The following is a 24,809-nucleotide window of genomic DNA, read 5'->3' as shown; positions in this document are numbered from 1 at the left end:
ACCTGCTAAAATTGAATTTGTTTTTATAACTTTATTACTATTTTACCTTGGGTTGGCATTTCATTTTAAAGGGAAGCTCTGACTAACTGCTGTCAGATTAAGGTGAGAAGCTGGTTGTTTGTTGAGTGCTTTAGAGCTGGTCTCTGTTTTGACATTTCCTCTTTTGTTCTTTCCTCGACAGCGGCCCTTCTCAGCATCCCTGGCTTTGTCGAGCGGCTTTGCAAGCTGGCAACTCGAAAGGTGTCAGAGTCAACGGGCACAGCCAGCTTCCTTCAGGAGTTGGAGGAGTGGTACACCTGGCTAGACAATGCTTTGGTGCTAGATGCCCTGATGCGAGTGGCTAATGAGGAATCTGAGCACAATCAAGGTACTCGGGATGGGTCTCCTGAGAGGTGGGGAGCATTCCTTTGGGTTCCTAGAGCCATTCTTGAACTCTTTTCCAAGCAGAATAAGTTGAAATTTGCTCAAAGTAGAATTTTCCTCAGGGCAGTCCTGGATCATGATGGTTAAGACTTTTGATAGCCAGTGACAGAACCTCTTTGAGCTTCCTTAAAGCAGACCTGATTTCAGGGACAGGGGCTTTGTTGCAGAACCCAAGGAATCAACTGGAAACATTACTGGAGCATTTCTAGGAACCAAGAGGTTCTTTCTCTGTTTCCACTTCTTTCTACATGTTTCTTTAGTCTTACCTTTCCTCCGTTCTGACAAGTAGACTGCCTAGTAAATGTGTGTACTCCTAGTCTCAGCTCCAGCTCCCTGGTGAACTACTGTGGCCTGTTTTGGGTGAGGTGCTCAACCCAAAGCATTTGACTCTGGGGTCAAATTGTACAAACCCAGGAATTCCCACTGGAATCATGCAGATAAAAGTGAAGGGAGGAGTTTCGTTCCTGGGATGGCAGTGTGTGGAGCTCCGTGGACCTGCTTGGTCAGTGAAACTAAACAAACCCTGTATACAACAGCAGCAACAACAAACATCCACATAAAGTCTGTGGAAGTTGTTCTCAGAGTGTACAGCAAGTAGGGAAGCATTTCTTCTAGAAAATCTACTAAAATTTAGTGAGAACATTGAGAGCCCATGACACTAGAATTCCTGCTTGATGCAGGTTCCACTCTGGACAGGTGTGGCCTAAAAGACAGGGCTCCCTCAGCTTCCAAACAAGGAATACAGAATCTCACTGGAAGAGGCAGGCTACCAGTTTTTCTCATCCCTTCCAGCTCCGAGTGGAAGAGGCTAAATTCTTGATGAATATAGCCAAGAGGGCAGGGGCTCCTTTCTTTCTCCCTCCCCTCCCCTCCCCTCCCCTCCCCCCCTCCCTCCATCCCTTTTCTCAACTTTCTTGAGATATAATCAACACATAATATTGCGTACGTTTGAATTGTACAATGTGTTGATTTTATACATTTATATATTGTAGAATGATTACCACTGTAGCAGTAACTAACACCTCTATCCCATCACATAATTACCATTTCTTTTTTTCTGGTGAGAATATTTAAGATCTGTTCTCTTAGCAACATTCAATTATATGATATAGTATTATTGGCTATAATCACCATCCTATACACTGGATACCCAGAATTTGTTAATCTTCTAACTGGAAGTTTGTGTTCTTTGACCAGTAACTCCCCATTTCCCCACCACCACCACCACTAGTAACCACCACTAGCTGTTTCTCTGAGCTTTTTTAGATTCTACATTAAATGATATCATACAGTATTTGTCTTTCTCTGACTCATTTGATTTAGCATAATGCCAGAGGCTCCTTCCCTCCACCCACCTCCATACTGTACTCATAGTACAGAAGCTCTACCCAGGCCCAGTAGGCCAAGAATTCTATGGCCCTTATTGCCCTTGCCCCAGCTCTCTTGTAGGACAGAGGTTCCACTATGTAGGGAGAGGCAAGCTGAGGAGGCTATAGAGGCTACCTATCCTGCTCAGAGTAATAGCACTGAGATTTTGCCAGGGGGAGAGGTAATAGGTAAGAACAGAATGTTGGGAAGTTTGAGCTCAAGGTCATTCTCAGAAACAGTGTAGATTTTGGTGGTAAGAAAATAAAAGGAGCTCTTTTTAATTGAGAACAAAAAGCCAAACCGTATGCCAGCTAATTCACCAGAGAGAACCAAGGAAAGAGGTGGCTAAGAAGAACTTAAAGCTGAGGTCAAAACAAACCTCAGTCTCAAAAACTATCCCTGCCTGAATTTAATTGAATCAGACTTTGGAGCAATTTATGCCTCAAGGCATTGTCAAAAACAGTAGAGCATTCAGCCAGCAGTTAGTGGAGCCTGACAACTGAGTTTCATACTAGATGAGGCAGAAAGTTTAACAGAGATATCAAGGAAAGAGCCAGACAAAGAGAGCCCTGCTAAAACACTGTCATCCAGGGACACATGCCCAAGGCTGCGCTGTCTGCCAAATGGCCTCATCAGTCCTCAGAGAAATAGACTTTACTGAAATAGGCTAGCCAGGGCATTAAAACAAATAAAGAAAACAACCACAAGCCCTGAAAGAAGAAAGAGGGAAGAGTATCAAGAGTTGCTACAGTATTTACTTAAAATGTCCAGTTTTTAACAAAAATCGAGACATGCAAAGAAACAGGAAAGTATGACACAAACGGAGGAGAAAGCAGGCAACAGAAATTGCCTGTGAGAGAGCCCACATACCAGAATTAACAAAGACTTCAAAGCAGCCATTATAAATATGGTCAAAGAACTAAAGGAAACTATCCTCAAAGAAGCAGTGATGACAGTGTGTCATCAAATAGAGAATATTAATTATGAGATAAGAGATATAAAAAGCCAAATGGAAGTTCCAGAGATGAAAAGTACAATAACTGGAATGAAAAGTTCACTGAGAGAGAGAAAAGAACAGAAAAAAATAGAAATGATAGCTGAAAACTTCCCAAATATGATTAATGTACACATCTGAGAAGTTCAAAGAACTGCAAGTAGTATAAACTCAAAAGATTTACACCCATTCACATCATAATGAAAATGCTGACAGAGGAAATCTGGAAAGTAGCAAGGGAAAAATGACTCATCATGTTCAAGAGTATCCCAGTAAGATTATCAGCTTACTTCTCATCAGAAATGATAGAGGCCAGAAGGCAGTGGGATGACATATTCAAAGTGCTGGGAAAAAACTCAGCCAAGAATTACATCCAATAAAACCTTCTTTCAAAAATGAAGGTGAAATAAACAGCTTTCTAGATAAGCAATAACTTAGGGAATTCACTACTAGCAGACCTGCCTTAGGAGAAATATTGGCTGAAAGCAAGTTACCTCAGCCAGTGATTCAAATTCACACAGCAAAAAAATGGAGGATCAGTGAAGGTAATTGTATAATAATAAAAGACAATATATGTGCATCTTTCTTCTCCTTAACTAATTTCAAAAGCAGTTGTATAAAACTATGTGTTTATAGTTACATTGTTGAACCTATAACATATAGAAATGTAATATATTGGACAATAACAGGTCAAAGAAGGTGGGTGGACCCAAAGTTCTATTGGAGTAAGGAAATTGGACGAGGTGGTAACTCGGATTGACAGGAACCAGTGAAGAAAATCAAAATGGTAAATAAGAGGGTCACTATAGCAGAGCAGACTCTGTAAATATTTACTTGCTCTCCTTTCTTTTCTCAGCTGCTTTAATGGGCATAAAATTTTATAAAGTAATAATTATAACAGTGTATTGTGTAACAATGTATACAGTGTATTGTAAGTATATTGTATTGTTTGGCTTTTAGCATATGTAGATGTAGTATGCATAATAATAGCACAAAAAGGGGGAAGAGGGAGCTCTGGGAGCCCTGGAATTAAGTTAATTTCTATCTGAAAAAGAGTCTGTCAAGTTAAGATGTATATGGCAGGCAAGCCTTGTAGCAACTGCTAAGAAAGTAACTTTAGAAATATAGTGAGAAAGTCATTAAAGGAATTACAGTGTTATACTAGAAAATATTTACTTAATGCAAAAGAAAGTGTTAAAGGAAAACTAAAGGGGGCTTCCCTGGTGGCACAGTGGTTGAGAGTCCACCTGCCGATGCAGGGGACGCAGGTTTGTGCCCTGGTCCGGGAGGATCCCACATGCCACAGAGTGGCTGGGCCCGTGAGCCATGGCCGCTGAGCCTGTGCATCCGGAGCCTGTGCTCCGCAACGGGAGAGGCCACAACAGGGAGAGGCCTGCGTACTGCAAAAAAAAAACCTAGAGGAATTTTAAAAAGTGAGCTATATAGAAGACAAAAAGTAAAAGGCAGAAGTAAATCCAACTTTGTCAGTAATAACATTAAATGTGAATGGATTAAATAATTCATTCAAAAAACAGATTGTCATGTTGGATTTTTTAAAAAAGATCCAATTATATACAGCCTACGGGATACACGTTTTCTATTCAAAGGTAGAAATAGGTTGAAAGTAAATGACAGAAGAAGATGTATCATGCAAAGGACAACCATGAGAAAACTGTAGTGGCTGTACTAAGAGTGACTTTAAAACAAAAATGTTCTCAGAGATTTAAAAAATAGATTTTATAATAATATAAAAGGGTGAATCTATCAAGATGTAACAGCATGTGTATCTAACAACAGAGCCAGAAATAAGTAAATGAAGCAAAACCAACAGATTCAAAGAGAGAAATAGGCAGTTCAACATAATAGTTGGAGACTTTAATAACCCATTTTCAATAGTGGACAACTATATAGAGGATCAGCAAGGAAATAGAAGACTTGAGCCACACTGTAAGCCAACTAGACTAAACTGATATATATATAGAACACTGCACCCAACAACTGTAGAGAACATATTCTTCTCAAGTACACATGGAATGTTCTCCAGGATGGACCATATGCTAGGCCTTAAAAAAAAAAGAACAACTCAGGAAAGTTAAAAGGATTAAAATTGTACAAAGTAAGTACTCCAATCGCAAGGGAGAGATATTAGAAATTAATAGCGAAAGAAATTTGGGAAATTCACAAATGTATGGAAATTAAGCAGTAAATAACTGATGGTTCAAAGATAAAATCACAAAGGAAACCAGAAGATATTTTGAGATGAATGAAAATGAAAGCACAACATACCAAACTTATGGAATGCAGCTAAAGGATGCTTATAAATTTATAGCTGTAAATGCCTACATTTAAAAAGAGCTCAAAAAATAACCTAACTTTCCACCTTAAATCATTGAAAAAAGAAGAGCAAACTATATTCCCAAAGCAAACAGAAGAAATAATAGGATTGGACTGGAAATTAATGAAATAGAGAATAAAAAAACAATAGAGAAAATCCACAAAACCAAAAGTGGTGCTTTGAAAAGGTCAACGAAATTGACAAACCTTTAGCTACACTGACCAAGCAAAAAAGGGACAAGTTCAAATTACTAAAATCAGGAATGAAAGAGGGTATATTATAACCAACCTTACAAAGATTTTTAAAAAGGACTCTAAGAGAATACTATAAACAACTGTATGCCAATAAACTAGATAACCTAGATGAAATGGAAGAATTATAAGAAAGATGCAAACTCCTGCAACTGACTCAAGAAGAAATAGAAAATCTGAACAGACCTATAACAAGAGATTGCATTAGTGATGAAAAACTACCCCAAAGACAAGCCCTGGCCCAAAAGGTTTCACTGGTTAACTCTACCAACCAGAAGTAACACCAGTACATCACAGACTCTTCCATAAAATAGAAGAGGAAAGAACTTTGCTTAACTCATTCTGTGAAGCCATATTACCCTGATACCAAAACGAGACCAAAAGAAAAAAAGACATCACAAGGAAATTACAGACTAATGTGTTTTACAAGTGTAGATGCAAAACCACTCAACAAAATACTAGCAAACAAAATACAGCAGCAAAAACGGATTATATACCGGATCAAGTGTATATACATAATTAAGTGGGATTTATGCAAGGTTGGCTCAGTATATGAAGATCAATTTAATATAGCATATCAATAGAACAAAGGACAAAAACTACATGATTATTTCAATAGATGCAAAAAAAGCATTTGGCAAACTCCATCTTCATGATAAAAACATTCAAACTCGGAATAGAAGGGAATTCCTCAGCCTGTTAAAAAGCATCTACAGAAAACCCACAACCAACATTATACTTAACAGCTGAAGACTGAAAAGCTTTTCCCTCACTAAGATCAGAACAAGACAGATATCTGCTCTTACCACTTGTATTCAACATTGTACTGGAGGTTCTGGCTAGGTGGTTAGGCAAGAAAAAGAAATAAAAGGCATCCACATTAGGAAGAAGTAAAACTATCTCTAGTCACAGATGATGTGATCTTTTATATAGAAAAACCTTAGGATCCACTGAAACACCGCTAAACCAATAAACAATTTCAATCAACACAGTTTCAGGATGGAAGATCAGTATACAAAAATCCCTTGTATTTCTATACAGTAGTAATGAACAGACCAAAAATGAAATTAAAACAATTTCATTTAAAGGAGCATCAAAAAATAAAATACTTAGTGATAAATTTAGCAAAGAAATATAAAACTTATACTCTGAATTCAAAGTGCAAAACATCACTGTTACTGAAAGAAAGAAAACCTAAATGAATGTAAAGACAGCTTATGTTCATGAATCAGAAGAGTCAGTATTGTTAAAGTAGCAATATTTCACACCTTGATCTACAGATCTATCTACAGATTCAGCATGGTCCCTATCACAATCCCCTCTGGCTCTTTTGCAGAAATGGACTAGCTGGTCCTAAAATTCTTTCGGAAATGCAAGGGGCCCAAAATAGCCAGGACAATCTTGAAGAAGAAGAACAAACATGGAGGACTTACATTTCCTAATTTTTCAACTTAGTACAAAGCTGTAGTAATCAAGACAGTGTGCTACTGGCATAAAGAGAGACATATACAATGAAATAGAATTGAGAGTTAAGAAATAAACGCTCACTTATGTGGTCGGTTGATTTTCAGCAAGAGTGCCAAGACCATTCAGTTGGGGAAACAATAGTCTTTTCAACAAATGGTACTGGGACCATTAGCTGTACACATGCAAAAGAATGAAGTGGACCCCCCTACCTCACATATATAAAAATGAACTCAAAAGGATCAAAGACCTAAATGTAAGAGCTAATCCTATAAAATGCTTAGAAGAAAACAGGGATAAATATTTATGACTTTGGATTTGGTGGTGGTCTCTTAGATGACACTAAAGCACAGGCAGCCAAATGAAAAATAGGTAAATTGGACTTCATTAAAATTAAAACCTTTTGTGCTTCAAAAAACACCATCAAGAAAGTGAAAAGCCGGAATGGGAGAACATTTTTGGAGGGTGGAGAACATTTTTGCCAACCATATATCTAATAAGGTACTTGTATCTAGGAGATATAAAGAACTCCTACAGCTCCATAATGAAAAGACAACCCATTTCAAATTATGGGCAAAAGATCTGAATAGACTTTCTCCAAAGAAGATATGAGAAAGCCAGCAAGCACATGAAAACATGCTCAGCATCATTAGCCATCAGGGAAATGCAAATCCAACCCACAATCAGATACCACTCCACACCCACTAGGATGATTATCATCAAAAAGACACGTAACATGGGGCTTCCCTGGTGGCACAGTGGTTAAGAATCCGCCTGCCAATGTAGGGGAAAAGGGTTCGAGCCCTGGCCTGGGAAGATCCCACATGCTGCAGAACAACTAAGCCCATCCGCCACAACTACTGAGCCTGCGCTCTAGAGCCCGTGAGCCACAACTACTGAGCCCACGCACCGCAACTACTGTAGCCCACGTGCCTAGAGCCCGTGCCCCGCAACGAGAGGCCACTGCAATGAGAAGTCTGCGCACCGCAACCAAGAGTAGCCCTGCTCGCCGCAACTAGAGGAAACCCACGTGCAGCAACAAAGACCCAATGCAGCGAAAGATAAATAAATTAATTAATTTAAAAAAAGAGACAGATAACAGGTGTCGGCAAGGAGATGGAGAAATCAGAACCCTCATTCCCTGTTGGTGGGCATGCAAAATGGTGCAGCCACTGTGGAAAACAGTCTGTCGGGTACTCAAAAGGTTAAACATAGTTTCCGTATGACCTAGAAATTCCACTTGTAGGTATATACCCAAGAGAAATGAAAACATATGTTTACGCAAAAACTTAGACACGAATGTTCATGAGAGAAGATTTACTATAGCCAAAATATGGAAACAACTCAAATGTTCATCAGCTGATGAATGGATAACAATGTGGTATATTGTATGTAATAGAATATTATACAGTAGCTTAAAAAAATGAAATACTGTTACGTACTGCAACCTGAATGAACCTTGAAACCGTTGTGCTAGAAACAAAAAAACACAAGTTATATGATTCTATTTATATAAAATGTCCTGAATAGGCAGTTCCATAGAGACAGAAAGTAGTCTAGTGGATGCCTGGGGCTGTAGGGGCTTGGCGGGAAATGGGGATTGACTGCTAATGTGAACAGGATTTCTTTTAGGGGTGATACAAATGCTCTAATATTGATTGTGGAGATGGCTGCACAATTCTGTGAATACATTAAAGGCCAATAAATTGTACGTTTGAAAGGGGTGAATTGTATGGCATGTGAATCATAGCTCAGAGCTGTTTTGTTTTTTTTTTAAAGTGAGTGTACCCCAGGGTACAGTACATATATATGGAGGGTGGTACCCACTTTAATCAGTATTGTGGAGCTGAAGAGATTTGGAGGGAAGCACAGGCCTCTTAAACTAGTTTTTCCATCCTCATCCTTGGGAATCACGTTGTTACTAAGCTCTGGCCATTGCTTTCAGGACTGTGATTCGTGAAAATATTTATCCCAGAGAGTTTCTTGTCAGGCCTTTGCAAACCAGGCACCAAAAGTTGGCAGTGACTCGGCAGAGTCCAGGCTGCCTGCATCTCTCTTTCTCCACAGATGTTCATTACTGAGGAGGGCTCATGCGCCATCCGCCGCCCCTGCTCCTTCCACAGACGTCCTCTCCCGCAGTCCCCCCCAGACCCCCAAGCTAGGTGATGAGGACGCTGAGGCGCTGGAGGCTACATGGCAGGTGTGCAGGAGAGGCGCGATTCTGCGTGATAGCCCTTCAGATTCTCTTTACAAATCAGTTGACTCTTAAAGTGTTCTGGGAGCGGGGCCAAGGAGTCCCAAGACATAAATTGAGTAATTATGGTTTTCCTCCCAACATGCAAGAAAAGATATGTGAATAGATAGAATTTTCTCAATTAGATTTTTTCCAGTAAATTTTTCTTAGTCTTTGCTGGCTGTCACTTTCATTGCCATTAAGAGCTTGCAGATTAAAAGGAAGAAAACATATAGCAAGCAAGCATTAGCAAAAACTCAGAGTTCGTTTTCTACTTCTGTTTAACACATACTTGTATGTTGGGTACATGTGCCCTGCATTTTTTAAGCACTTTCAACATATTAAATCATTTAATCTTTGCAACGTTGGTAAGAGATAGGTACTGTTGCCATTATTTCTGTTTTACAGATGAGGATGGATACTGAAGCATAGACACATCAACAGACTTCCCCAAAGCCACCCAGCAGTCTGGCTCCGAGTCCTTAACCACTGTGCTGCACTGCCTCTCTGTCATGCTTCGTTCAGCAGCTGGTCGTCTTTCAGCTTTTATATTAGTGATGTAACATGGCTGGAAAAAATAGTTCTAAGTCTGTAGGGTGGAGTAAGTTAGGTTTTTAGGTCATGATATCACCGTACAGAAATCATAACTGCATGTGCCTCACCCGAATATATCTCATGACCACTGCTCTGTACCACATAGACTTTCTGGCCTTTTCAAAAGGCCTCTAGGGCAACAGTTCCAATAGGAACTTAAAAGGACCTTAGTAGTTACTGATTCATCCTTTCACCTTAAAGATGAGGAAAACTAAGGGGAAGTAAATCCTAAGGTCTCCTGACTCTGACCTTTTAAAATAATAGGGACCTAAGAGTGAGGCTTCCCAAGAATCAGGTGCTGGGCTTTCTTGTGTCCTCCTTCACTCCTCACAGGAACTCTAGCCGATCGCTGCAGCACTACTTTTCTTCCCGTTTACAGAGCACTTGAAAGCCTGACGAGGAGGTGACTTGCTCAGGGTCACACAGCCAGCAAGTTGTCGTTCCACAGCCCGCCCTCAGTCTTCATCCCTTTGCTCTGCCCCATTCCCGAGAGTACCCTCCACTGCGGCCTGCGTGACCCACTGAGACTTTTTTGTTAACTGGGTAGTAGAGGAAATGAGATGGTTTACCTATGGCCCAAAACCCAATGCCTGACACATATTGTGTCCATGAATATTATGTAGCTTTTGCTGTTGTCGCTAATAATGAAATTGGGTAAAATGAAAACCTGCTAGTAGATAATATGTTCATCTGTATCACTAGTATCGATTGTGATGCCTCGTCTGCCTTAGGAAACTTTCCATGGCTGTTTGAAAAACAGGAGGGAAAAAAATCTTCAAAAAGCATCCATTTTAGTCCTTCAGCAGTGCCCCCTTGTGGCATCTAAGCAGAGGGACCAAGTACTCAAGAGTCCTTTGTGACCTGAAGAGACTTGGACACAGTTTGCTGCTGGACATGTGTCTGGGCACTTTCTCGGGGTGGGCGTGGTGGGTCTGGCGGTGGCAGGAGAAGGGATTTGGGGGCAGGGCATGGATCAGATTACTGGGTTGGCTGTGTCAGAGTATTTTTGCTGGGTGTTAAAAGCTGATGGGATACAATTGCAGAGTCCATGTTCCTATGTTTCTAAGCTTCCCTGAACCCGGTGGCCTGGAGAGAGTTTTGTGGCTTTCAAAGTCTGTCACGGACTCAGGGCCCAGTCTGATGGCTCTGTTAACCTCAGGTCTGTTCAGAGCAGGTTTGAGGGGCAGAAACATGTTTCCTCACAAGCAGTGATTGAACCCTCTCTCCTGGTGGCTGTCTCAGCCTCCATTGTGCTCCCTCCTCCAGGGGCTTCGGAGGAAAATGGCCTGCCTCACACTTCACCTAGGACCCAGCTGCCTCAGTCAATGAAGATCATGCATGAGATCATGTACAAACTGGAAGTGCTCTATGTCCTCTGCGTGTTGCTGATGGGGCGCCAGCGAAACCAGGTGGGCCCTTCCGCCACGTCTCAGAGCAGGAGGAGCCGCGGGCAGACACTTCCCAGGCACCTGTTAGGCCGCCCCTCACAATGCCTCTGTCTCTGGCCAGCAAAGCGAGGGGTTGGCTCCCTTGTCCCTGTTTTACACGTCAGGAAACCAGTCTGATTCCGGGGCTCATAGTCTTTCCACTGTACCTTGCTGTGGGCATCATTTCTAGACAGAGCATTGGTGCCCCGGGCAGGAGTGGGCGGCTTAGCCATGTTCTCTGACCTTGTTGATGTGCAGAGTAAAGGGTGGGTGTCTGCCCTGTAGATGCACTGGGGGAGTTGCCAGGCTGATGGGGGCTTGGGGTGGTGGGTTGGAACTGTGTCAAGTTACGAAAACTAGGCAACTGCGGGGGTCCAGTCATGCTGAGGTTCCTTGAACCTTGAAGCAGTTCCAGGAGGGAGGAGGGGGAGGGCTCTAGAAGTATGCAGCACTCCTCAAGATGCATAAGTGGCCCACTGGTGCTCCCTACGCATTCTCCTAGGGGTGAAACGAGGCCTGGGGGGAGGGGTGGGCTAAGGGAAGCGGGAGCTGGGAGCTCAGCAGTCCTTGAGCACCTTTTTGAGTTAGGGACTGTACTCTCACACAGCTCTCTGTGAGGTGGGTGCAGTTATCACAAGTTTACAAGTGAGGAGCAATTTTAGAGAGGGCAGCAGGGAAAAGACTGGCTGAAAGATGACATCTGGCCCGGCAGCGTCCTGAAGAAAGCGAGGAAGCCAGGACTGCTAACCCTCAAGACAGCCTGCCAGGTAGAGGGAGCAGGCCCAGATGGGAAGTGGGTGCGAGCCTGCCTGGTGGGTTGGTGGAACAGGGAAGCTGGGGGATGGACAGGAACCAGCAGCGAGGAGAGGTTGGGTGAGGGGTCGCGCGGGGGCCAGGTCGCATTGGGCTTTCATAGGCCATTTAAGGGCTCTTGTGTTTATACTCTGAGTGAAATGGGAAGCCATCCTCTGGCTGCTGTGTGAAAGAGCTCACAGTAGCTAGGACCAGCATGTTTGTGGCAGGAGTGGTGAGAGGTGCTTGCGTTCTGGATCTATTTTGAAGGTAGAACAGGTAAGATTTGCTGATAGGTTAGATGTGGACATAAGTGGAGAGAGGAGTTAAAGGTAACTTCCTTACCTCTTTCCAAGCAGGTGAGAGGAATGGTTTGCCATTTATTGACATGGTTAAGACTGGTGGGTAAGGATTGGAGGGGCAGACGTCTGAAGGGAGGATGGGGAGGAGTTCAGTTTGAACAAGTTAGGTTTAGGTGTCTGTTAGAATTGGCACTTGGCTTACCTGCACCTGGAGTTAGGGGAGAGGAGAGGCCTGGAGGTATAACTTTGGGCGTCGTCACCCTGTGGTTGGCATTTAAAACCAGGACGCTGGATGAGATCCTGCCCTGATGTCCACAGCACTGGGGCTCCTTCCTGTAATATGGAATATATTTCTTATAAAAGATATTAGTCACGATATCTTACCTGTGTTGAGTGCTTTTTCTTTTTTGAGGCACTTTCATAGTCATTCATATTTGAATTTGAGGTTATTTGGTAAGTTATACAGCAGGTGGTGACCTCTACCCCACTTGATGCTTGTGAAAACAAAGATACAAAAAAGGGCCCTGCTCTCAGTCATCTCAAGCACCGTGAGAGCCAGGATTTAAACTCTGCTGCCCTGGCTCTTCTTTCTATCCCCTCACCATGGCAGTTCCCTGCTCTCTGAGCCTTCCTGTTACCAAGTTCCTATGAATCATTGTGGTCTTCAGTTAAACTGTGATAACAGCCGCCGCTTCCTTGGGAGGGACCATCAGCTGGCCTCAGAACCCTGCCTTCCTGAGAACCAGTATTATGCTGGTGTGTCCTCATTTGCACAGTCAGCATTAACTGAGTTCCTACTGTGTGCTAGGCACTGTGGGAACATGGATTCACAGACCCCGCCTAGACCAGGACAGCAGGGGGAACAGTTTCCCCGGCCAGGTTCCCCAGAAGGCTCCTCCTTGGAGTGACCTTATTATTGTGCACTCGGGCCAGGTTCTCTGACCAGTCTTGGCTAAGTTGAAATCACTAGACTGGAAATGCTCACCAAGTGTCATAAGTTCCATCCCTCTGGTGCTAATGAAAATAATCAATACAACAGTCATTTTTTCCAGCGCTTCCTGAAAGTCAGGCCCTGAGCTTCCCTCATATTACCTCATTCAGCCCTTTCAACAGCTTCATCAGCCCTCATTTTCCATCAAGGGACTCAAGCTTAAAGAAGAATGTTGCCCAGAGTCACAGCACTGTCAAGTTCTGGTCTCCCAAGATAAACACCAGCCTGTGGTGGATGGGGAAGGGACAGGCTTTCAGATCAGAACACCTGAGTTAGGGTGACATTTCCACCCCTGTCTTGGCCATATCAGTCCTGCTAAACTTGCCTTTCCTCTGTAAAATGGGAATTAGTAAGTACTGGGGCTGTGCTCTGGACTAGACATATGTTTTCTGACTTTATCCTTAAAACAGCCCTGAAAAGTAGTAATAGTTTTGTTTTATGTTATGTAAAAAATTATTTTAATAGGTCAGTAATTCACATAGTTCTGTATTAAAAGGTGTAAATGAGCATAAGTGAAGCCTTTCTCCCCTCTGATCCTGAACATTCAGGGTTCTCCCATGAAGCATCTAATTTTACCAGTTATTAGTGTCTCCTTCTAGAGAGTTTAAAAGTGTGTTTGTGCGTAGTGGGAGTGGTGGTGAGGGTAGAGTAAGTGTGGCTGTTTTCTTTAAACCTCAGCAATGCTTTCTTCGTCCTGAAGCCTCATGGTACCTACCTGCCCAGGCTTTGATAGGCCTTCACAGCACATTTGTCTTAATGCTTTTGCCTTCCTGCCCCATCCAGGTTCACAGAATGATTGCGGAGTTCAAGCTGATCCCTGGGCTGAACAATTTGTTTGACAAACTGATTTGGAGGAAGCATTCAGCATCTGCCCTTGTCCTCCACGGTCACAACCAGAACTGTGACTGTAGCCCGGTGAGCAGGGACCCTGGTGACAGATGGGCTTTGCTTGCCAGAAGTAGTTTTTTCAAGAACTGCTGTTGGCCCTTTGAGATTTCATTCTTTGAGAGTAGAGCAGAAACTGAAAGTCATAGCCTGTGTAACCCCATAATTGGAAGCCACCTTGGGGAAGGATCTAACCCCCACCCTTCACCTATCCAGAAATCCCTTTTGAGGCCCTCCAGCCAGCCTTCCCTTGTTCACCTCTGGGCAGGGCACTCACTTTCCTCCAGACAGGGCTACCCTCTCTGCTACGGAACAGCAAGTTTTTCCTCATTCTGTTCTCTATCCCATTGTAATTTACATCCACTGATAGTAGGTTTGCCTTCCAGAACCACGCCAGTGGTCTGCCTCCAAAAAGGGCTTTAGGAGGTTTTCTCTTTTTTAAGGGTCAAGGGCTCACCTTTGCTTGGTCTTTCTCACGGTGCCCTAGAGAGCACTGAACTGGGAGTCAGGAGCCCTGTTGTGCCACTCAGCCTTTTGGGAGAGCTTGAACAAGTCACTGAATCTCTGAGCCTCTGTTTCTTGCAAAAGAAGGATCATCGGCTATCAGCATGAGGGGGAAAGTGCCACACGGCCACCAGGCCCAGTGACACGGTCCTCCCTGGTCTCTAAGCTGCATTCTGGGGACTTTCCTCAGTGCCGTATCTTCCAGTTTACTGTTTTTCTCCTTGGCTTTGTCAGATTTACCTTTCAGCACATCCATTTAAGTTAATTTCAAGTGAATATATTCTGCATTTCTAGACATTTTGTCTGGATCTTTGTCAAAAGCTATGTGGTCTTTTATTCATTATGTTAATATTTTGTTCTTCTGTTGCATTTTCTGTCTTTAATTTTACCTCTTTAATTATTCATAACATACTTTTTTATGGTATTTTTTGGATTGCTTATGGGGAGCTACTTGTGTCTGAGTCTTCAGACTCACCTCGGGGTGGAGTGTTGCCTTGTGTTCTGTACTGTTTGTAGGTCACCTTCGGGGGAGGGGGAGCTTGTTTTCCCTGTGAGTACCTGTGTAGCCTGGGCCCTGGAAATAGTCCTATAGAACATTTGGCTTTGTCTACCAGGTACTTCGGGGGCACAGCATCCCAGGGCAAGGTTTCATTTGAGTGTCTGCCCTCCCACTCTGGTAGTATGAGCCCAGGGTCCTCCTGGGGACCTGGGGGCTCCCCTCCACCACCAGCAGCACCCTGGCAGAGACAGGCTTCTTTGCCAGCTCCCTGGGCTGGTAGGTGGGGTTTTTCTAACCCTTTTTTCACCAAATGTTTACATTCTGCAGGCTTTCCAAGGGGCCAAGGTTCTGTCTGGTCCCTGCAGAGCATTGAAACCCAAGCCCTGGCCCGAATAAGTCTCATTTCCACTTCTCCACCCACCCGGAGTTGCCAGCCATCAGCTCTTCTGCTCACTGCTCTGAACTCGGTCCTTTTATTTCTGATTCTAGTGGAATTTCCTATGAACTTAGCCTCACATTTAAAATAATTTCAGTTATTTTTTTAAGACTTTTTTAAAAAAATTTATTTTATTTTTGGCTGCATTGGGTCTTCATTGCTGACCGTGGGCCTTTCTCTAGTTGCGGCAAGCAGAGGCCTGTGGTGCGCGGGCCTCTCACTGCGGTGACCTCCCCCGTTGTGGAGCACAGGCTCTAGGTGCACGAGCTTCAGCAGTTGCGGCTCACAGGCTCTAGAGCACAGGCTCAGTAGCTGTGGTGCATGGGCCCAGTTGCCTCACAGCTTGTGAGATCATCCCGGACCAGGGCTCGAACCCACGTCCCCTGCATTGTCAGGTGGATTCCCAACCACTGTGCCACCGGAGAAGCCCAATTTCAGTTATTTTTTATCCAGTATGTTGGGGTGTTTTTAACAGGAAGGGTCTACATTAGCTTAATCTCCTGTTGGCCAGATGTGGACAAAGGGTTTTCTGACTAAAGAGAAGTCCTCACTGTGCACGAGGACAGGGGCTCAGAGAAGCAGAGTGACATCCAGGCTGTCACCAGAGCCTTTTGTTTTCTTTTGGAACATTGTGACTGTGGTTTTAACATCGAGGATGCACATGTATTTTAGGACATCACCTTGAAGATTCAGTTTTTGAGGCTCCTCCAGAGTTTCAGCGACCACCATGAGTAAGTACGAGCCATCCCTGGGAGGAGAGTTGTTTCGTTGTCTTTTCTTTTCCCTTTGTCTAATCGCTAACCTCAGCTCAGGAGGACCTGGGCGCCGTTCTCACCTCAGGGCAACTGCATGGGGCTGCACTTCCATGATCAGGGCTGCCATTTGTGCAGCCCATCCTTTATGCCAGGCCCTACACTGAGTTTCCCCTTGCCCCACAGCCACCTTGGAAGTGAGTGCGGAAGTTGCTGACCCCTTATTACCCTTGGGGTCAATACAGCTCTCAGCCGTCTGTCCCTCTGAGCCAGGAGCTTGGCTATTTGCAGGGGCCAGCAGGAACCTCAGATGGCCAAAGTGGGCCGAGTATTGGCATGTTGAGCAGATGGAATATTCTTCACCTGTACAAGGAGATGTACTCTCCCCTGTTTTCCTTGAAACACACTCTGCCCTCTTATTTTTACTGTCCAGTGTTTGGTGGAGGATGTATTGGAGAATGATTCTCTGCTATAAGGAAAGTGCAGGGGAGGGGTAAATGGCAGCTGACCTTGGCGTTGGTGAGACCTTGGTGAGCTGGAACACACAGGCAGCCACTGCTCAGCTCTTAGCAGCTGTTGGTGTACAGGAAACAAGGCCCAGTGTTGCATAGCTTCTGAGTTTTTCCCCCAAGGAAAGCCAGAAATCAAGCTTTATGTGAAAAGTCCTGATTTTTAAGTGCTGGTTTATATTCGTTTCAAATATTGTATAAGCTGACAGGACGTGCCTGGGGACACATGTGACCTCAGGGGCCTTCACTTTGCAGCTTTTGTCTGGATCATGTTGATCATCCTCTCTGAGAGGTTCTCTGTCTGAAGGCCTCAAGCTCCAGCAAGTATGTCAGCCCTGAAAAACGGCACCAATATGTTCTGAATGTGTCCTTTTTTTCCTGAAGAATTGAGCCCCTAGCTTTCATCAGATTCTTAAATCTGATGGGTCATGTTCTCAGGCTTGGATTTTATATATTCTAAAGCAGTGCGAAAATGTGGGAGCATTTTTCATGGGAGTGACATGATCACATTCCAGTTATCTGAAGATTATTCTGGGTGCTGTGTGTGGGATTGACTCCTGTGGGGAGACCATTTCGGAAGCTGGTTCTGTCCACATCACTTGGGTGACGAGAGGCCTGGATGTGAAAGGGAAAGGAGGGAGGGAGTGTCACAGCCGACTCAGGCCTCCTGGTGGGAATGCTGGAACAGGGCCAGTCTTGAGTAAAATGATGAGTTTGATTTGGACATCACTGAGTTGGAAGTGCCTTTGAGAAATTAAATAGAAATGTTCAGTGGCAAAAGAAAGGCCTAGAGATGCTAAGGAAAGGGGCCTCATTAGTGGACGTGGCAGGCAGAGGGTGGGCGTTGGGGCCAGGGAGACTCCCACAGCCTGAGAGCAGTGGGCTGTGTGCCCTGCCACAGAATGCTGGCTCGGGGTAAGTGGCGTTGGGGGCGGGTACCCCGGGGCTTCTCGGATTCCCTCCACAGGAAATGGGCAGGGGGCTAGCCCAGTGTTGATGCGGCAGCCACAGTTCCTGTCCTTTACCACCTCCAACACATTTATTTCAGGAACAAGTATCTACTGCTCAACAACCAAGAGCTGAATGAACTCAGCGCCATCTCTCTCAAGGCCAACATCCCCGAGGTGGAAGCCGTCCTCAACACTGACAGGTGAGCATGGCTGGGGTGCATCTGCGGCCCACAGCCCACCCTGGTTTCCTGCGTGTCGCAGGGCTCCCAGATGGGATGGGTGCACACAGGTGTGTGTACTTGTCCTTTCTCACTCACGTGTAGCTACAGTGTCTTGAGGGCTCCTCTGTGCCAGGCACTGTCCTCCCGTCACCTGCATTATCTCATTGGAGCCCCACAGCAGCCCTTGGAGGGAAGTGCCATTGTCACCTCCACTTTACAGAGTGGGGAGCAGGGGCTCAGGTCACCTCCCACAGGTCATATATACTCTGCTCTCTCCCTTGTCACTCAGCTTCATTGACATGCTCCTTTCCTGCCCTCTGCCAAGTCCCATTAGCTGGGTTATACTTGCCTCACTTTCTAGAGCGGAGCAGGGAAGTCACAGGCTCACAGGGGTCAGGGGAGGGAGGGGGGACTGTATCCAGCAACAGGAGTTGTAATTCTCCAGCCTTTTTTGTTTGTTTGTTTGTTTTTACTTTTAAAGTAGCAGAAATCTTTGTTCAAGTGAAAGTGAATATAGTCCCACCCTAACACCTGTAGTGGGTGAATAGTAGAGCTGCTCTATTTGAAGGGGAAGTTTAAGGACCTAGAGTCCCTGCCTGCTTGGCCCTCTCTCCCCGATAATGCAACCTGAGTCATTTCCTCACTTACTGTCTTTGCTTCCTAGACCAGGAAGCGGAGGCCCAGAGCCTCAGGTACTTGTCCAAGGCCAGCTGGAGCTGAACCTGGGGCCCAGGGTACTCCCTGCCTCACCCTGTTGGCACGGACTTTGCCCCATCTGCTAGACTCTGTCATGGTATTTCAAACCCACTTTTGTTGTAAGCAGCCCTCTCTCCAGCAGTTCTGAGCCCTGTGTGACTCTGGTTGTGTTTTTGGCCTCTGATCACTTGTCAGTGAGTTTGGGCAGGGAAAGCTGCCCTGAGATGTAGTGAGAATGCACTTGGCTATTCAGTTGTGAGACTGCAGGAGTCCTTAGGGTGCTCTGGACCCAGGTAGAGCAGGAGGACATCCTGTAGGTTTGGAAATGTCACCATGTTTTTTTACCCACCTACCCCAGCAGAGACACCCAACCACAGGGCCCCAAGACACAGTCCTTCGGCCAAGTGGAATTTGGCCCCTGTCAGCCTCTCAGATCTGCCCCCAATATGTCCCTGTCTATTTTATTTCAGGAGTTTGGTGTGTGATGGGAAGAGGGGCTTATTAACTCGTCTGCTGCAGGTCATGAAGAAGGAGCCAGCTGAGTCATCTTTCAGGTAGATCTGGGACACGCACCTGCCACTCCTGAGGGCCCAGGAGCCAAGTGTTTCTTAAGCTGTTAGAATGACCTTCTTTAGTCACCAGCTTCTACCCCGGACATCTGGTTACTGTGAGGGAGAGGGAGTTTGCCGTCTCCCTTGTGTTGACTCAGCACGTACTCACTAGCTCCTGCTGTGTGCCACCAGTGTGTTTCAAGAATTGACCAAGCATTCACCAAGCACCTGTTCTGTGCTGGTGCTGGACAGGTGGGGGAGAAATGGGAGTTACAGCCCCTGCCCACATGGAGTTGCCTGCATTGTGAGAAACAAGCATGAAAAGAAACCTGTGTGGGGGTTGCAGTGTGGAAAGGCTCGGAGCCAGGACCTGCCCCGGGAGCCGTGGGAGCAAAGGAAAGGCTGGTGGGGTGGGTGCGGACAGGGAGGGCACCTCAGTTCCTTAGACTCATCTAAGTTGAGTCTTAAAGGCTGCAGACAGCAGTAGCAGGTGAGGGATGCATTCCATCAGGGTGGGTGTGAGCTGTCAGTAGGCTCCATCCCCAAGGGTCCCCTGTCAGCTCAGCCTGCTTTGTCCTGACGTCCCCTTATGGATCCCAGCTCTGCCCTCGGGGGCCACTCAGTCAACATCAGCCACCTCTTCTCTAGGACAGCCCATCAGAAGTGAGCTCGGTGGTCTGTCCACACGTCTGTCGGGTTCCCTTATGCATTCCCGGCCCCTCGCTTCCATGTCCTCCTGTTCCTCTGAAGGGGCAGAGGCTAGAGTGTGTTTTCACACGTGATTCACAGGGCCAGCCCTTTGATCCTAGATGCTGCCTTCTCCAAGACACAGCTCCTTCCAGATGAACCACATGGAGGACTGTTCCCCCCTGAGCCGTCAGATCCCTGATGATGGGGACCCTTGATGTGTCCCCAATGCCTAGTGTGAGGCCCGATGCCTAGTAGATAGACGTTCAGTAAATGTCTGTTGGATAAATGAAAAGGCAGCAGACATCTCCCAGCCCCTTGGTGAATAGAACATGGGCCAGAAGAGGGCAGCCTTAGCCACCTGGGCCAGGGGTCAACATTTGGGTCGCAGGTTTTGGCAAGCCCGGGCTGTGGAGAGTTTCCTCCGAGGGACCACCTCCTATGCAGACCAGATGTTCCTGCTGAAGCGAGGCCTTCTGGAGGTAATGGCCCGGAGGAGCCAGGGTGTCGGGTGTCCCTCTCCCCAGCCCCATGTGTTGCTTTCCTGTCCTGAGACCTAGACAGCTGGCAGAGCAGACCAGATCTCTTTATTGTAAAATGCCAGTGCAGATCGCCCTGGTACTTCCCCATAGCTGTCAACTCTGGGTTCCCCATGGGTGCCTAACGGGTGACTGAGGGATCTGGGGGTGGCCATGGAGGATTACAGGAGTCTGTAAAGCTGCTCAGCAAGGCCTTTTGACCCTGAGGATATTTTGCTGCTGACTAAAAGTTCATTTCCCTTTCTTGAAAAATGGCCTCCAGAAAAAGCAAAATTTACGAAGGGAGGTAGGGCAAAATGTCCAAAGCTACAATTGGGTAAAAAAAAGGATACAAATAAGAAACTGACACATGCATTGTTATAAAAATCCATAAGGAAAAGAACTGATCCAAATTGGTATATACAACTTCAAGAAAATAAAAATGAAAAAGGAAACAGTTTAACTGTCATAGAAAACCTTCTCAAGGAGTTAATAAATTGCTTTATGTTCTTGATAAAAGTTCACTGACTTTAGTGTGAACTTCTTCTTTTATTAACATAAAGACAAACCATGGGGTCAAAATGTGTCTCGTGTTCTTAAACCCTGTGCTTCACTTGAATGGCTTCAGTGCTCGGGCAGTGGCCAGTGTTACCTCTGGAGACGGCCACCTCCCTGCGAGCTGGAGAGCCTGGCCGTCTTGCAGACACTTTAGCTCGGACCTGGGCAAGCGAGAGAGGTGATGGCTACATAGCCCAACCTCCCCCCACACCCGACTTCCTGGTGAGGTGTGTCAGGCCCGGCCCTGCCCTGGGAGCCACCAGCGTCCTCAGATGAGAATCTAGACAGGGGAGCAGGTTCCATCAACCTGGATGCTTGCTCAAAGCTAATGCCACGTGGTCTGAGCTATGTGCCAGGGCTGGGGGAGGCCGGTGGTGGGCAGCTTAGATGAGCACAGCCTGGGGGCAGCAGCCATATGTGCCTGTTGGTCCCCGGGATCAGCCGCCTTCCTGCCTTCACCCTGTCCTCTCCCACCCCCAGCACATCCTCTACTGCATTGTGGACAGTGAGTGCAAGTCGCGGGATGTGCTCCAGAGTTACTTTGACCTCCTGGGGGAGCTGATGAAGTTTAATGTTGATGCATTCAAGAGATTTAATAAATACATCAACACGGATGCAAAGGTAAGTCTACTCCATGGTTCCGTGCGGTTTGCCACATCATCCAGAAGCTATGTTGCAGCCCAGTCTTCAGGTGCTGGTTTTAAATTGGAGAGTCCTGGGGAGTCAGCGGGTAGTTGTCAACAAACATTCATTAGCCCTTGCTGTGTGCCGGGCACTGTGCTAGACCCTGGGTACACAGGGATGAAAGTCTCAGCCGCTTGTGGGCAGGTGGGCTTGGAAATGGGTCTGATGCAGTGTGCCGGGTGCCGTGATGAGCCCCAGAAGGGCAGGACTGGGCCCGGTGTGTTAGGCTCACAGGATGTGTGTGGCAGAAACCCAGCTCAGACAAGTTGAAGTAGAAATGACAGTAGACCCTTCAGTGCAGAAAACACTGGACATAGTGTCAGAAGATGAGTCGAGCTCTTTTGCTGGGGCTGCTTATTAGGTGGTAGGGCAGGGCACAGGTTTGTCTGAGCTTCAGCCTTCCTGTTGGAAACAGCTGGGCCAGGGTACGGGGATACCCCCTGCAGCCGTCTCCAGCCGAGAACCCCCCACCCCCGTCAGCCCAGCCTCCACTCCAGTTCCAGGTGTTCCTGAAGCAGATCAACAGCTCGCTCGTGGACTCCAACATGCTGGTGCGCTGCGTCACTCTGTCGCTGGACCGATTCGAAAACCAGGTGGACATGAAAGGTAAGAAAAAGCCGTCATGCCAAGGTGAATCGGTCCAGTGTGGCTGCGATTGGTGTCAAACGCCCAGCCTCTAGCAAGGAGACAGAAATGTCTGGAAGTAGCTGCACCAAACACCCATGTGGTTGGGGTCAAGGCGGTGGCTCTCAGGGTGATTTTCTTGGCCTTACTTTTATCATCCATGCTTCCTCTGATGAGCATGTGTGACATCTTAATGGCAGGTGAAAAAAAAAAAACACTGTTTCCAGCAAAATGCAAAAAACAACACACACCCTTCCTCTCCTGGCCTGGACTTGCCTGGGATGAGAGGCCCCCAGGTGGTGAAGCCTGGGGAGGGCCTCTGGGAGAGGCGGTCCCCGAACGTGACCGAAGGCAAAGGTGGAAGCGGACTCCTGGCAGGGGCTCTAGTGAGAACGCAGGCTTTAGCCGGGGTGGCAGAGCAGCTGGAGATTTGTTCCTGCTGCAGCCAACACTTTCTGTAGTTGTTTTGACAGTGGGGGCTCCCAGCTTCAGAGTCAGAGCCCAAGGTGGGCTTGACTAGAAGCCTGGGTGTCAGTCCCCTGGGCCTGAGCCGCAGACCAGCTTCCACACCTGCTGCTCACACCTCTGCCTCTCTGTTCCTAGTCGCAGAGGTCCTGTCCGAGTGCCGCCTGCTTGCCTACATATCCCAGGTGCCCACACAGATGTCCTTCCTCTTCCGCCTCATCAATATCATCCACGTGCAGACGCTGACCCAGGTGAGAGGCTCTGCAGACCTGCCACAGGGAAAGGGAGATTGGAAGCAGTTACTCTCATCCCAGAGCCACCTTCACCCTAGAAGCGTTGGGTTGGCCAAAAAGTTCGTTTGGTTAATGAATACATTCAATAAAGTTCTTGGTGAAAATGAAAAATGTGTCTTTGTACTTAAAACTGAACAAACTTTTGGGCCAACCCAATACATCTCCTGAGGACCATCCCTTGGTTCCTGGGAAACCCTCCCAGCTATTCTGAGGACTTTTCTCCAATAAGGATCAGTGCCCCATTTTACAGAAGGGGCCTAGGGAGGGAGCAAGGCTCCAAGGTCACAGATGATTTGGGGCAGAGTCAGGATGGGCACTGAGCTCTGACTCCCAGTTCAGTGCTCTCCGAGCCCAGCCTCCTGTGCAGACTTTGGGGTTGGACCTGGTGTTGACTCCCACCTCCTTCCACAGATAACTGTGCGGCTGACCCTTTTCCGAGCTTCACACCCCTCTTTTCTAAACTGGGGGTAATACTCAGAGCTTGTTCTTTCATCCCTTCATCTAACGTTTACTGAGGCGAGACCCTGGGCTGGGGATGCACAGTGAACGAAACAGTCTGAGACACTTCAGGAAGCTGCCTGTCTAGTGCTGAGTGAAGCGGAGTGAGACACCTGCATCTGACGCGTGCACCCCGCCGCCCCAGGGCTCGAAGCTCCTGGGAAGAAGCGATGCCTGAGCTAATTCTGGAAGAAGAGTGGACTCTAACTAGACTGATGATACCGTTCCCACCGGAAACATCCCAGGGTGGGGATGGGGGCGTGGGGTGAGGGACCAGGAAGGCACTTGGGCCAGGATGCCAGCATCGTTCCTCTCCCCAGTCCTCTTGTCAGCTTTCTGCAGGGGCAGTGCAGTGCATGGCCCCTGGACTCCGCCAGGGACACCGTCCTCCCTGCCCAGTGGCACCCCCGCTCCACCGGGGCCCCTGGGGCTGCCGGCACGTGTGTGACCTGGATGGCCTGGTGCTTGCAGGAGAATGTCAGCTGCCTGAACACCAGCCTGGTGATCCTGATGCTGGCCCGACGGAAAGAGCGGCTGCCCCTGTACCTGCGGCTGCTGCAGCGGATGGAGCACAGCAAGAAGTACCCTGGCTTCCTGCTCAACAACTTCCACAACCTGCTGCGCTTCTGGCAGCAGCATTACCTACACAAGGACAAGGACAGCACCTGCCTGGAGAACGTGAGTGCCCCGCCCCTGAGGGGTGGCGGGCGGGCTGCGGGCACGCAGGCCCAGGGCCCCTCGGAGGGGCATCTGGGGTCCCTGGTCCCCGCCTGGACCCTGTGGCAGGCAGCTCTTTGTCCCCTTACCAAGGCCCTCCCCACGGGGTGCTGGGCTCGACCCGGGTCCCCCAGGCGCCCGCCCAGCCCCTCTCTCTTTGCCCAGAGCTCCTGCATCAGCTTCTCATACTGGAAAGAGACAGTGTCCATCCTGTTGAACCCGGACCGCCAGTCACCCTCTGCCCTTGTCAGCTACATCGAGGAGCCCTACATGGACATAGACAGGGACTTCACCGAGGAGTGATCTTGGGCCAGGCCTTGGGAGGCTGCTGGGCCTGGGCCAGCGCGGGTGAGCGTGGGTACGTGTGCCTCACGCCCTGCCTTGTCCCGTCCTGTCCCCCACCCCACGCCTCCCTGCTGCTCTCCGCCTGCCCCAGGTCTTCAGGTACAGGCTTGGTGGGAGGGAGCGTCTAAAAGCCCTTGGCCCCTGGGTCTGAGGGCCCCGGGTCAATGGGGAGCCTCAGTTCCCTCAAGATCTCCATGACGAGGACAGGGACACTGTGCCCACCCTTCCTTCAGAACCCTGGGG

General features: G+C 47.2%; 1 protein-coding gene across 1 annotated transcript in view; it reads left to right on the top strand.

Moving 5' to 3' along the window:
• Positions 1–24,524, top strand: part of TRPC4AP (transient receptor potential cation channel subfamily C member 4 associated protein) — a 71,278-nt gene extending 46,754 nt beyond the window's left edge. The window contains exons 7-18 of the mRNA XM_065893288.1: positions 182–367; positions 10,929–11,071; positions 13,958–14,089; positions 16,171–16,229; positions 17,808–17,909; positions 19,097–19,180; positions 20,256–20,346; positions 21,421–21,561; positions 22,122–22,230; positions 22,852–22,964; positions 23,976–24,182; positions 24,387–24,524. Of these exons, the coding sequence (XP_065749360.1) occupies positions 182–367; positions 10,929–11,071; positions 13,958–14,089; positions 16,171–16,229; positions 17,808–17,909; positions 19,097–19,180; positions 20,256–20,346; positions 21,421–21,561; positions 22,122–22,230; positions 22,852–22,964; positions 23,976–24,182; positions 24,387–24,524 (1,505 nt within the window). The remainder of the gene's footprint in view (positions 1–181; positions 368–10,928; positions 11,072–13,957; positions 14,090–16,170; positions 16,230–17,807; positions 17,910–19,096; positions 19,181–20,255; positions 20,347–21,420; positions 21,562–22,121; positions 22,231–22,851; positions 22,965–23,975; positions 24,183–24,386) is intronic.
• The last annotated feature ends 285 nt before the right edge of the window (positions 24,525–24,809 follow it).

The sequence above is a fragment of the Phocoena phocoena genome, chromosome 15 (genome assembly GCF_963924675.1).
Source record: "Phocoena phocoena chromosome 15, mPhoPho1.1, whole genome shotgun sequence".
NCBI lineage: Eukaryota > Metazoa > Chordata > Mammalia > Artiodactyla > Phocoenidae > Phocoena > Phocoena phocoena.
Note: the sequence above shows the minus strand (reverse complement) of the source record. Positions and strands in the feature narration are given on the sequence as shown.